The sequence below is a fragment of the Cetorhinus maximus genome, chromosome 25, assembly GCF_964194155.1.
Source record: "Cetorhinus maximus chromosome 25, sCetMax3.hap1.1, whole genome shotgun sequence".
NCBI classification, from domain to species: Eukaryota; Metazoa; Chordata; class Chondrichthyes; order Lamniformes; family Cetorhinidae; genus Cetorhinus; species Cetorhinus maximus.
In genome coordinates, this window is record NC_135903.1 from 12,122,416 (window position 1) to 12,135,807 (window position 13,392).

The 13,392-nt window shown below is 45.4% G+C and overlaps 1 protein-coding gene across 9 annotated transcripts in view; it reads right to left on the reverse strand.

Moving 5' to 3' along the window:
- odad4 (outer dynein arm docking complex subunit 4) overlaps positions 1–13,392 on the reverse strand; it is a 90,150-nt gene that overhangs the window by 31,958 nt on the left and 44,800 nt on the right. For 6 of the 9 annotated variants that reach the window (XM_078529486.1, XM_078529485.1, XM_078529484.1 and 3 more), the window contains 2 exons: positions 7,946–8,023; positions 4,366–4,425 (listed from right to left, as the gene is read on the reverse strand). The exons of 1 other annotated variant lie outside the window; for it this stretch is intronic. In XM_078529486.1, coding sequence (XP_078385612.1) covers positions 4,366–4,425; positions 7,946–8,023 — 138 coding nt within the window. The remainder of the gene's footprint in view (positions 1–4,365; positions 4,426–7,945; positions 8,024–13,392) is intronic. 2 more of the 9 variants (XM_078529483.1, XM_078529480.1) reach the window with 1 other exon arrangement.

The following is a 13,392-nucleotide window of genomic DNA, read 5'->3' on the forward strand; positions in this document are numbered from 1 at the left end:
GGCCTTTTGATCCAAATTGGGGCATGATTCTGGCGAGCTGGCTTTTGAATGCGTATTCGTGACACTTCAATGCCAAATGCGGTTCCCACCATGGCGCAGCTGCCTACCCGACCCGCAGACAATGACGATCTCTTTTCATGCCAGTGGGAAACTGATTTTTGGATGAACACCATATTTTCCCATCCTGCCCACCATGATGCTCGCCACTGGCAGGATTGGAAAATCCCAGCCCCAGATTTCCTTCACTTAACCCAAGTGCCTCATCCCTGGTATCATTCCAGTAAGTTTCCTTTTTACCCTCTATTCTTTCTACAATGTGCATGAATCACAATTACATTCAATGCATGAATCACAAAAGGTTAGTATTCAGGTACAGCAAGTAATTAGCAAAGCTAATAGAATGTTATTGTTTATTGTGAGGGGAATTGAATACAAAGTAGGGAGGTTATGCTTCAGTTATTCAGGGCATTGATGAGACCACATCTGCAGTATTGTGTACAGTACTGGTCACCTTATTTAAGGAAGGATGTAAATGAATTGGAAGCAATTCAGAGAAGGTTTACTAGACTAATAATTGGAATGGGTGGGTTGTCTTATGAGGAAAGGTTGGAATGACTAGGCATGTATCTGCTGGAGTTTAGAAGAGTAAGAGGCAACTTGATTGAAACCTTTAAGATCCTGAGGGTGTCTGAGGGTGTCTGAACAAGGTGGATGTGGAAAGTGTGTTTCCTCCTGTGGGGAAATCTAGAACTAGGGGTCACTGTTTAAAAAATAATGACCAGGATTTTCACCTTGTCGGGCGAGTGCAGCGGGCAGACCCGGGAGTGGTTGCGAAGTCGACTGCTGCCCGCGTTCGGGCCCTGACACCAATTTCACACAGGCTGGCCAATTAATGGCCATCCAGCATGAAAGGCGTGCTGCAGCACTGCCGGGGTGGGGACAGGAGGAGGGCGGGGGCAGAACTGCCTCAGGGAGCTGAAGATTTAAAAAATCAGAAATAAAAAACTTCAGCAATGTTAAAAACATATCCCCTCACGTGACTCTTGTCACATGAGCAGGGACATATAAATTAAATTTAAACATTTTAATTTAATTTTTAGTTGCTCATGCCACCGGTGGATGAGGTTTCCTAAAAAATCCAGGTCGCAATGTTGAGTTGAGGCTACAATCAGATCGGCCGTGGTCTTATTGAATGGCGGAGCAGGCTCGAGAGGTGGAGTGGCCGACTCCTGCTGGTAATTCGTATGTTCATATATCCCAATGTACACAATAGACCAGCTCAGGTTTAACTATTGAATTGAAAGGTTTCCCATAACTTCTTTGCCTCACCACTCTGTGCCTCTATCTATAAAGCCCAGGATCCCATTCACTTTTTTAACAACCTTATCAACTTTATATTTATTCACAGAATGTGGGCATCACTAACAAGGTCAGAATTAATTTCACCTTCTTAATTGCCCTTGAGAAGGCAGTGATGCAGATGCACTGCCTCCTTCAATACAAAGCTGAATGGACCGCTAGGCAATTTCTGAGGGCAGTCAAGAGTCAACCACATTGCTGTGGGCACTGGCAACCTACCCTCAGATATGACTCCTTCATTCTCAGTACTTTCAGGCAATTTATCCTTGACCTGATTGGAAAAATACGAAGTTATGTAAAATATAGTCAACAGATAAGTTCTAATCATTGCTGGAGAAAATTTTCCTTCTTAGAATCTGTTTTATCCAATTTGGAAACATATGGGCTTTATATACAACCCCATTGCAGTGGGCCTAGAGTCAAATATAGGTCAGACTTGGTAATGATGGCAGAATTCCTTCCTTAAAGGGACATTATTGACCCAGATAGTTTTTTTATGACAATCGGGTAGTTTCATGGTGTCCATTACTGATACTTTTTACTTCAGATTTATGTAATTAACTGAATTTAAATTCCTCAGCTGCTGTGCTGGGATCTGAACTCTTGTCTCTGGATCATTAGTCTGGGCCTCGGGATTACTAGTCCCAGTAACACAACCAGGATACTAATGTACCCCCTGCCACCTTCAAAGATTTGAGTACATAAATCTGCAGGCAAGGTGAGAGAAGCATTTTTAATCAGGGTTCGATGACAGAGAACAAAATAAGCATGAAGAGGAGGCTAAGTGTGTGAGCTGGTATAATGGGTTTAGTGCGCACTGGTTACTGGCTACACTGGCAACCTACCCTCAGATATGACTCCTTCATTCTCAATATTTTCAGGCAATTTTTCCTCGACCTGATTGGAATCTATTATGGGAAAATACGAGGTTATGTAAAATATAGTCAACAGATAAGTTCTAATCATTACTGGAGAAAATTTTCCCTCCTTAAAATGTTTTATCCAATTTGGAAACATATGTGCTTCATATATGATGAATTAATTTGAAACGCAGTGATTGTTGTTGGTTACCTGATTACCAGTTTTCACACAATAAGATACCAGAAACAGAACTAGATGAAAGAGCTGTTTTTGGTAATGATTATGGGTGGAATCTCGGACATGACACCGCAACAAAGCCTCTGCTCTTCTCTGAATGGTGGCACAGGGTCTCTAACATCAACCAGGATAGGCTGATGGGACTCAAGTTTAATGTCAGCACTGCTGCCAATGCAGCACTGTGTTGGAATGACAGCCTAGATTTGGGGGTGAATTTTCCCAGGGCTTCTCCCACAATGTTGGCTGGAGTTTGGTGGAAACCCCATGAATGTGCTCAATGGAGTTCCACCAAGGCTATGTTGGGGAACAGGAGAAGCTTTGGGGGAAATATCCCCTCTATGTTCTTAACCATGGGGATGGGGCTTGGACCCAATCAGCCTTCTGTCTAGCCAAAGGTTAAGGATTCTGCATAATTACATGTAAGTGAAATTGTGATTGTTATTTTAGTTTAAAGAGCTTCTATCTGTTAATCTACAAATCAGACCATGTGCCTTATTAGCTAATATCTTGTTTACACCGAGTCCCGGATCCTTCATCAAATCTTGAGTGTGAGGGTGTAGATTGTACCATTTACACTGCCACACTCTCAGGGCATCTCTCTAAGACAGGTTTACAGTGAATTAAGCTGCAATGGAAAGAGCTGTCCAATTAGTACAAAATCCTTTGCTCTTTCCCAGTAATCTTATAGATTTCTCCTTTTCAAGTATTTATCCAACTCCCTTTGTAATGTTATTATTCACCTCCCCCCTCTCGGACAGACCATTCCAGAACATAACTTGCTGCACAGAGATAGTTCCCCTCCTGTTTTCCCCTGGATTTTGAGTCAATGATGTTAAATCTGTGTTCCCTGGTTCCAGATCCTCCTGTTACTGGAAACAGTTTCTCCCTATCTACTCTATCAAAAACTTCTCTTAATTTTGAACACTCCTATTCCAGCTTTCTTTAACTCTCTGTTTTAAGGAAAACAAACCCAGATTCACTTCATTTAACCCAAGTTCCTCATCCCTGGCATCATTCTAGTAAATCTCCTTTGTACCCTGTCTCCTTTCTACAGTGTGCTACATAATAGTCCAGCTCAGGTTTAACTAATGAGTTGAAAGGTTTACCATAACTTCTTTGCTTCTCTATTTTGTGCCTCGATTTATAAAGCTCAGGATCCCATTCACTTTTTGAACAACCTGATCACCTTTTTATTATTTATTCACAGAATGTGGGCCAGTGATTGGCAAGGCTAGAATTATTTTTCCCTCCTTAATTGCCATTGAGAAAGTGATGTTGAGCTGCCTCGTGAATACAAAGTTGAATGGAGCGCTTGGCCGATTCTGAGGGCAGTTAAGATTCCACCCCATTACTGTGGGTTTAGAGTCACGTGTAGGCCAGACTGGGTAAGGATGGCAGATTTCCTTCCATAAAGGACATTAGTGAACCAGTTGGGTTTTTTACGATAATCTGGTAGTTTCATAGTGTCCATTACTGATACCAACATTTTATTTCAGATTCACATAATTAACTGAATTTAAATTCCTCAGCTGCTGTATCTGTGTTCCTGCAATCCCATAAGTTGTACCATTTGGTTTATATTGCCTCTCCTCATTTTACCTTCTATAATGCATTACCTCGCAAATATGTGTTCTTTAGTTTCACAGCAATGTATGTAGCCCATGTGGTGTTGTAACCAGGAGAATTGAAAAATGAACGCACCTCATCACGCATTTCCCAGCCTCTATTGAGAGCTTGTGATTGTACAGGATAAATTACAAAGTAGGAAGCCTAAGGGGAACTGTCTAATGAGGGACTGGGAATGCATTTCAAATTAGAGGTTCATGGGCCAGGCATCTATATAAGGAAGAGCAGTCAAAGATGTGCCCTGATGATGATGGTACTCAGTCATGGCTATACTGAACCTACCTGAAGAATGGGTATGAACGCTGAGTTCCTGTTTTAACTCTTCATCAAACTCTTTGGAGTCTAGTGCATGGAAACAGCAAGTTAAACAAATTCTGCTCAGTCGCACGAGCTTCACCGTGATGGTTTATGAAAAATCTAATTAACCTCAAATACTAAACATCAGAGAGTCTGGGTAACTCGATGAGAATGCATTCTTACTCTTGCTCTTGTTGAAAGTCATTGCAGGTGCTGATTCACTACGAGACGCTGTGTAGTGTGAGCTATGAACTTGCTTGTACTGAGTTCCAGAGGGTGAACTTTAACCCCAAGGACGGATAAATCAGGGCCAGGTGGGAATAAAGAAATTTAAAATCCCCAAACCCACTCCCAAACCATCCACTTCTGGTTTTAATGGAGGCAGACAGGATGTGTGGGATACGCGGAGCGGAGGACCCACTCTTGGGGCGAGATTTCGGTGAAATCACGTCGATTCCGGAGGCCTTTAAAAATGGCAGGCAGGACTTGGAAGTGGAAGTCCCGCCCCCATTTCCAGCAGATCCTATTTTTGCTGGCGGGGGAAGCGGGAAGGGCATAAATCACAAACAGGTAACCCTGAACTCAACAGGGCCATCTGAATTTTGTGTTGAGTTAGGACAGACCTCATTTTCACTGTTGGGAGAGTCTCAACCTGTCCTGTGGGTGTCACGAATTTATGGAGGAGGCATAAAAGCTTTTTAAGGATGGATAAGATTTGTTTAAGTCTCATAATCTGAAGTTATTTAAATCTCAAGCCCTTTGAAAATGAAAAGGATCCTGCTGCCAGAGTAAACAAAAACACTGGCTGTGGGAGTATACTGATTAATAGGCCAAATAGATAGCTTAGTTAAAACCATGACCTTCTGTTCCTGTGGTTTCAATAGACTTCATTGTTGACATTTCCCAAGGGCTGTTATTACAGCTGAGACCATTATGAATACTAGATTGAGGCATGGGGCTGAGTTTACATTTTGTTTGACAGTTTTAAGAGGCTATTAAAGGTTAGATGTCTTTGATGTGCTTACTGATTAGAAGTTTGTTTGTTTTTATAACAGATTGACTGCTTGAGGGAATTTAAAATCTTTGGAAGGGTTTCATGAATGAGAATTTTTTTTTCTCTGTATCAAGCGTGTATGAGTCTCAGATTGTTAGAAGTTTGATTTTTTTTTTCCCATTTCCACATGGCTCCTGGGGTCTGACCATAGTGGACACAAGATGAGGTGACTATAGAGGTGGCGTGGGGGTATGAGGGGGAATTGGGGTGCGTGGGGATGTATGAGGGGGCATGAGGATTTGGTAGGGGAGGTGAGAGCTAGAGGGCCGAGCAGTCTTTATAAAACTGAGCCGAAGTCTCAGAGAACCAAGGCAGGCCTTTTAACAAGCCTCCTGGGCACTTGCCCACTTCTGTGGCTGCCTATGAACTGCCTCTGGAGTCAGCAGACCTGATTTGATCACGCCATTGTCAATTTCTCCCTCAACTCCCCAGCGAAAATTGTATACATAGGAGTCCTTTCCATGGAGACTGGTCTGACCAGGAAATTTCCTGACTCGAGATTCCCACCTCCATGACGAAAATCTGGCCCTCAGTCCACTTTAACTGAATTATTATTTTTAATGAACGGAAGCCAGGATTCCTGGGCCTCAGGAACCCGAGCAGCTAAAAGGAGGCATTAAAGATCTTCTCTTTGAGGTAAATGCCTTTATTGCACTGCCTGTGGGCCAGGAGGAGCAGGAGTGTTTCCCTTGGGCCCAACAAGCTAAGCCCTGCACAATCAGATCCCTGTGATTGGCTGAACCTCCACAATGTTCAATTCGCCTCCCCAAACCCACAGAATGTCTGACTTCACTCCCCCCACCATGTCCAACACTCATCCCCCTCATCCGCCTCTACCCCAGGGCAATGTCAGACCTACCTGGCATCTGTTCCCTGGCTGTTTTCCAATCCAACAGACAAAGAGCCTGTCAAACAGCTGACTGACAGATGGGAAACCTGTTCAAAAACTTTACAAGATGTCCTGCCGCTAAATTTGGTGGGTCATTTGGGAAATTTCCAAGGCCAGGGTTTTATGCCCCTCCCGTCTGGCGGGATATTACAGTCTCGCCGAACTAAATGGAGATTTAAGTGGCTCGCTGTGGCAGGGCTGTAAAATCATGGCCCAAGTTCCACAGCCAACAAATCCTTGGGCCTGGTTTTAACTCTGTACAAGTGGATGGCCCTTAAGTGGCTATCAGGACCCTCCCCTACCCTCTCCCCCTAGAATTCTCCCCTGCTCGTGAGTAAATATTGGAGCCCCAGTCTCTGTAGCTGATTTACAGATGCAGTTATCCTAATGACCCGTGATGATAACAACAATAAAGTCACAAATCATTACCATCCCCTCTTCACTCCCGGACCATCCATTCATTGCACATGATGTTGGCTGCACTAACAATCTACCGCTAGATTGTGATTTGGGCTTATGCTCATCTTGCTACTGATCATCACCCGATTTGGTATCAAATGATGCAGTTTGCAGAAATGTTACTTGATCACGCTGGCTACACATTTCATTTGTTTATAAAAGACTCACCACCCTAATGGAAGATCCTGGGTGACATAAAGAATACCTTGAGCATTATTTTTACTGCTTTTCTTGATATTTAACGATTAATATTGTATTTCTTTCTCGCCTCCTCTGAACACATTGGGCCACGGGAGTTTATGTGTTAGTATAGACAGTGAGCAGGATATTCGACCACAGCAGCATCCCAACTGAGCCAAAACCTGTTCTCACTTGCTGGCAAGGAAGCACAGGAGCCTTGGCTGACTCCCTCGCCCTGCTCCAAGGCCTGTTGACACTCTCTGAGTTTGCATCCAGTGAGGTACTGATTGACCTCCAGCATCCTGAGGATGGTGTTGAGGCGGAGGGGGTGGGTGGCGGGGGGGGGGGAGACGACACTGGAGGAATCTTCTCTCCAAAAGGATGCACTGTGTACACTCCTGGCCACTGGCAGAGGATGGTGCCCCTCAAAAGGCAGGAGATGGTGGCTATGAAGCTGTCTGATGACCTGATCCCGAGGAGAATCTGCAGCAATTTCATTTCCGCACCTCACCCCCACCATGACACCTTCGATGTTGTGACACTGTTTGTGCAAGATCTGAACTGATCTGTGATCAGAAGTAAAAGGAAACGAACTGTTAAATTGGCATTTCTTTCCTCTAAATGTTTTGCAAACTGGTGTGGAGGGGAGTGCATGGTAGACTGTGGGGAGCCCTGATGACAGAAGAAGGGTGAAAATCAAACCTCAGGGACAGGGAGCTAAATAAGAAATAGCAGATAAGGATGTGACATTTCGTAGCCCCAGTTTACAGAAAGAGGCCATTCCACTCAGCAAATTAGGGTCGATTCTTTGGTAAAGGAAACCAAAACTTATTCCTGTGCCCTGCTCTCTCTCTCTCTCTTCACAGGCCTGGAACTACCCCTGCTTCAACTATTTATCTGATTTTCAATTAAAATATGCAGCAGTCTTTGTCTTAACCATCCTCAAACTCTAACAATGCTTTGCGTAAAGAAATTTCCCCTACCCATACGATTGAGGGAGCTCTCCTGGGTCACTTGTAGTTTGTGAATCGCAGCTTCTGTTTCGGAGTGTGTAGTGCGTGCTGTAAGAAAGTGGCAGGTTACTTGGATTCTTCATTTCATTCTTCATCACTCAAGGTAATGAAATGAAAATGGCGTTCTACCTTTTACCTTTGAGTAAGGTGCTGGTATATGCTAATACACTGATGAGATGTGGCTAATCCCTCACTTAATTAAAAGACAGCCTTAGTTCAATGGGAACACTCATTTTTCACTCTCACTTCTAAGTCAGAAGGTTCTGGGTTCAAGCCCCATTCCAGAGATTTGCGCACAAAGCCTAGATCGACACTCCAAGTGCGGTAATGAGGGAACGCGGCCCTGTCAGAGGGGCGGTACTGAGGGAGCGCGGCCCTGCCGGAGGGGCGGTACTGAGGGAACGCAGCCCTGTCAGAGGGGCGGTACTGAGGGAACGCGGCCCTGTCAGAGGGGCGGTACTGAGGGAACGCGGCCCTGTCAGAGGGGCGGTACTGAGGGAGCGCGGCCCTGTCGGAGGGGCGGTACTGAGGGAGCGCGGCCCTGCCGGAGGGGCGGTACTGAGGGAGCGCGGCCCTGCCGGAGGGGCGGTACTGAGGGAGCGCGGCCCTGCCGGAGGGGCGGTACTGAGGGAGCGCGGCCCTGCCGGAGGGGCGGTACTGAGGGAGCGCGGCCCTGCCGGAGGGGCGGTACTGAGGGAGCGCGGCCCTGCCGGAGGGGCGGTACTGAGGGAGCGCGGCCCTGCCGGAGGGGCGGTACTGAGGGAGCGCGGCCCTGTCGGAGGGGCGGTACTGAGGGAGCGCGGCCCTGCCGGAGGGGCGGTACTGAGGGAGCGCGGCCCTGTCGGAGGGGCGGTACTGAGGGAGCGCGGCCCTGTCGGAGGGGCGGTACTGAGGGAGCGCGGCCCTGTCGGAGGGTCGGTACTGAGGGAGCGCGGCCCTGTCGGAGGGTCGGTACTGAGGGAGCGCGGCCCTGTCGGAGGGTCGGTACTGAGGGAGCGCGGCCCTGTCGGAGGGTCGGTACTGAGGGAGCGCGGCCCTGTCGGAGGGTCGGTACTGAGGGAGCGCGGCCCTGTCGGAGGGTCGGTACTGAGGGAGCGCGGCCCTGTCGGAGGGTCGGTACTGAGGGAGCGCGGCCCTGTCGGAGGGGCGGTACTGAGGGAGCGCGGCCCTGTTAGAGGTTCTGTCTTTCTGATGAGATGTTAAATTGAAGCACGGTCTACTCTCTCAGATGGATGGAAAAGATTACTATTTCAAAAGAGAGTAAAGGAGTTCTCCCCAGTTTCCTGGTACATTTATTCCTCAACTAAGAACATAAGAAATGGGAGCAGGAGTAAACAATGTGGCCTGTCGAACCTGTTCTGCCATTCAATACAATTATGGCTGATCTTTGATTTCAACTCAACTTTTCCGCCCCTACTCCCTGATTCCCTGAGGGACCAAAATTCTATCTCAGCTTTAAATATATTCAATGATGGAGCGTCCATAATCTTCTGGGGTAGAGAATTCCAAAGATTTGAGTGCAGAAATTTCTCCCCATCTCAGTCCTAAATGACTGCCCCTTTATTCTGAGAATGTGTCCCCTCCCATCCCAGGGGGAACAACTTCATAGTGTTTACCCTTTCAAGCATCTTCAGAATCTTCTATGTTTCAATGAGATCACCTCTCATTCTTCTAAACTCCAGAGAATATAGACCCAATTTACTCAGCATCTCATCATAGGACAACCTTCTCAGCCCAGGGACCAATTTAGTGAACCTTCGCTGTACCGCTTCCAATGCAAGTATATGCTTCCTTAGATATAGAGGCCAAAACTGCACAAAGTATTCCAGATGTGGTCTCACTAGAGCCCTGTATAACTGTAGCAAGACTTCCTTATCCTTGTACTCCAAGCCCCTTGCAATAAAGGCCAACCTGCCATTTGCCTTCCTAATTGCTTGTAGAACTGATTGCTGAAGTAGATTATCTGATCATTATCTCGCTGCTGGCCAGTAAACAGTCCCTCGCCACATCTCTCAGAAATTTCACCAGCACTTCACATGAATTACTTTTGAAGTGCAGTTACTGCTGTTCCCTGAGCAACATTTTCCCCTCTCAGATTTGAGAATAGCAAGATCCTGCAAACAGCAAAAAGTCAATAAGAAATGAAAACTTGTGGATGAGTGTGATAACAAGGAACAACAGGAAGACTATTTCAAACCAGAACTTGGAGAGAAAACAAAAAAAATGCAGAGAAGAATGTGATGACGGATAGTGCAGTACATGCTGGCTGGACTCTGAACCTACCATGTTCAGTCCAGTTTACATCCACACGACTATTATTGGGCGTGTAAGGAATAGAGCGATCGGAAGGTAATGGGGGGCCTACTGGATAAATACAGCAGGTTACACACAATTTGTTCTGCTGTATTTAATCTGTTCTAATTTTCTCACCTCCTCTCCTGAAGGAGGCTGACTCTTGTTGCGGTGCAAGTCCAAGGTGTTGAGCACCTTCTCATACCCTCCCATCACTCCTCCAAGTGTCTCGCAGGACATTACGAGATTGTACCAGCTGCTACTTTGGGGAAGAGATCTTTGCAATTAAACTTCTGTAACCAGAACCTCAGAAGGAGCCAAGACTGAGCAATATGCCTTGTTCAGCATGAGGTCTTGCTGGGCATTTTTTCCCTAGTGATGATGATGATGATGATGGATTCTCCCATCACTTCAACAGTGCTTATTGACCTGACCAAAGCTTTTGACACAGGGGAGGTCTGCAGAAGGTTCTGTACAAATATAGCTGCCTGAAAAGATGATCAGTGTCATTCACTCGTTTCAGGATGGCATGACGGCCAGCATGATGCAAAGTGGTGCATTATCAGATGCCTTTCCTGTCATCAATGGCACCGAGCAAGACTTTGTATTGGTTCCAGCTCTGTTTGCCATATAGTTCTTGGCCATGCTCCAGTATACACTCAAAGATCTTGACACAGGAATACACATTCAATTCAGGACAGATGACAACCTCTTCAAATTGCAAAGACCTGCACAAAGGTTAGTGAACAGCTACTGAGTGAATTCTTGTTTGCGGTTGACCGTGCTCTCACAGCACACATTTCACAGGATTCAGCTGCTTGTTGGTCGCTTTTCCCTAGACTCAGAACACTTTGTCCTGACAATAAGTCTGAAGAAGATGGAGATCTTGTATCAACCCGCTTCTGGCCACATACTCCAAGATCCCATGGTTACTATCAACAACACACCCCTGTCTTGAGAGTATCCTCTTCAATAACACTATGCTGGATGACAACATTTTCCCCAGCAACCCAGAACAATATCACAAGAACACAAGAATTAGAAGCAGGAGTAGGCCACTTGGGCCCTCGAGCCTGCTCCTCCATTTGATAAGATCATAGCTGATCTGATTGTGGCCTCAACTACACTTTCCCGCCCATTCCTCCATTACCCTTGACTCCCTATCTATCTAACTCAGCCTTGAATATATTCAATGACCCAGCCTCCACTGCTTTTTGGGGAAGAGAACTCTGCAGATTATCGACCCGCAGAGAGAAAAAAATTCTCCTTATCTCAATCTTAAATAGGAGACCCCTAATTTTTAAACTGTGCCCCTAGTTCTAGATTCCCCTCTACAAAGGGAAACATCCTCTCAGCATCCATCTTGTCAAGTCCCCTCAGGATTTTATAAGATCACCTCTCATTGTTCTAAACTCTTATGGGTACAGGCCCAACCTGCTCAACCTTTCCTCATAAGATAACCCCTTCATCCCATGAATCAGTCGAATGAACCTTTTCTGAATTGCAAGTATAACTTTTCTTAAGTAAGGAGACCAAAACTGTACATAATGTGGCATTGTGTGCTGATCTTCATTTGAGCCTCCCACGATCTCCAAGTTGTCTTTTTCTATTGCTCAGCCTAGTTCACTCTCCTTCCTGAAATTGGAGACATATTTCTAAAATGAAAATACAGCAGACACTGAAATTGCAAAGATCTGACCCAGTCAAACAAAGTGTGCATCAAAGTGAGGCACAAGAGAATGGAAAGAGAGAGGAAACTCCACTCTCCAGGTCCAGAGAGAAAATACTGAGAAATGATTACTGTTTGAAGAGAAAAGTCAGGTTAATGTTCTAGGTGGGAGTTCTCCTGAAAGATCCTACCTGACTATTAACCTGCCTTTTCTGTTTCAGATGTCAATACATTTCCACTAATTTCTGCTTTTCCTTTCATCACAATATACAGATCATATTACAGTCTTAGAATAAATAGATAGGAACCATCAAGGAAGAGAAAGGGTCGCTGAATCCATTAAAGTGCATTTTTCCACTATCTTAAAGAACAAAGAAAAGTACAGCACAGGAACAGGCCCTTTGGCCCTCCAAGCCTGCGCTAATCATATTGCCCGTCAACTAAAACATTTTGCACTTCCGGGGTCCGTATCCCTCTATTCCCATCCTATTCATGTATTTGTCAAGCTGCCTCTTAAACACCACTATCGTACCTGCTTCCACCACCTCCTCTGGCAGCAAATTCCAGACACTCACTACCCTCTGTGTAAAAAAAACTTGCCCCGCACATCTCCTTTATAGTTTTCTCCTCTCACCTTAAATCTATGTCCCCTAGTAATTGACTCTTCCACCCTGGGAAAAAGCTTCTGACTATCTACTCTGTCCAGGCCACTCATAATTTTGTAAACTTTAATTAATTCTCAGATAAAACCCAATCCCTTTATTAAACTATTTCATTGAAGCGCATCCCTCATTAATCTAAATACGTCACCAAACTCTTTCCTTTAAGCTTATTGCCTTTGTAGCTGCCATCAGTATTATTCTTCACCCGTGAACCTGAGGACCCAGATTGGAGAAAGTTAGTGCTTCACCTGATACCGCATTCACCTGCAATCCAGGTGTGTGCACGTGTCCAGCTACAGCTTGCCGTGTAGCAATCAGGTGCAAGATCCTTTCTTAATGATGGACAGTGGGTGTTTAAGGTTACAATAAAGTGGACAAGACTGTGAGCCATGCCGGAGAACAGTCCTCAATCTATTAAAACTGTGTTATTTAATTGTTTCCACCTTTGCCTTAGCTCATCTGCTGCTGCAACCCTCAACCATGTCTCTATATCTTCCAGATTCAACTTTTCCAGTGCTGGCTGTCCCACCTTGCACCCTTCATAAACGTGAGCTCATCTAAACTCTCCTGCCCACGTCCTAACTCACACCAAGTCCTGTTCACCCATCATGCCCTGTCCTACATTGTTTCCCATTCCTTGTGCATTCATTGTGAAATTTTCATCTTTGTTTTCAAATCCCTCCATGGCTATCCCTGTAATCTCCCCCAGCTCCAACCCTCTGAGATTGCTGCACTTCTCCAATTCTGGCTCTTGAACATCCCCGATTTTTATCGCTCCACCGTTACTGATGTGA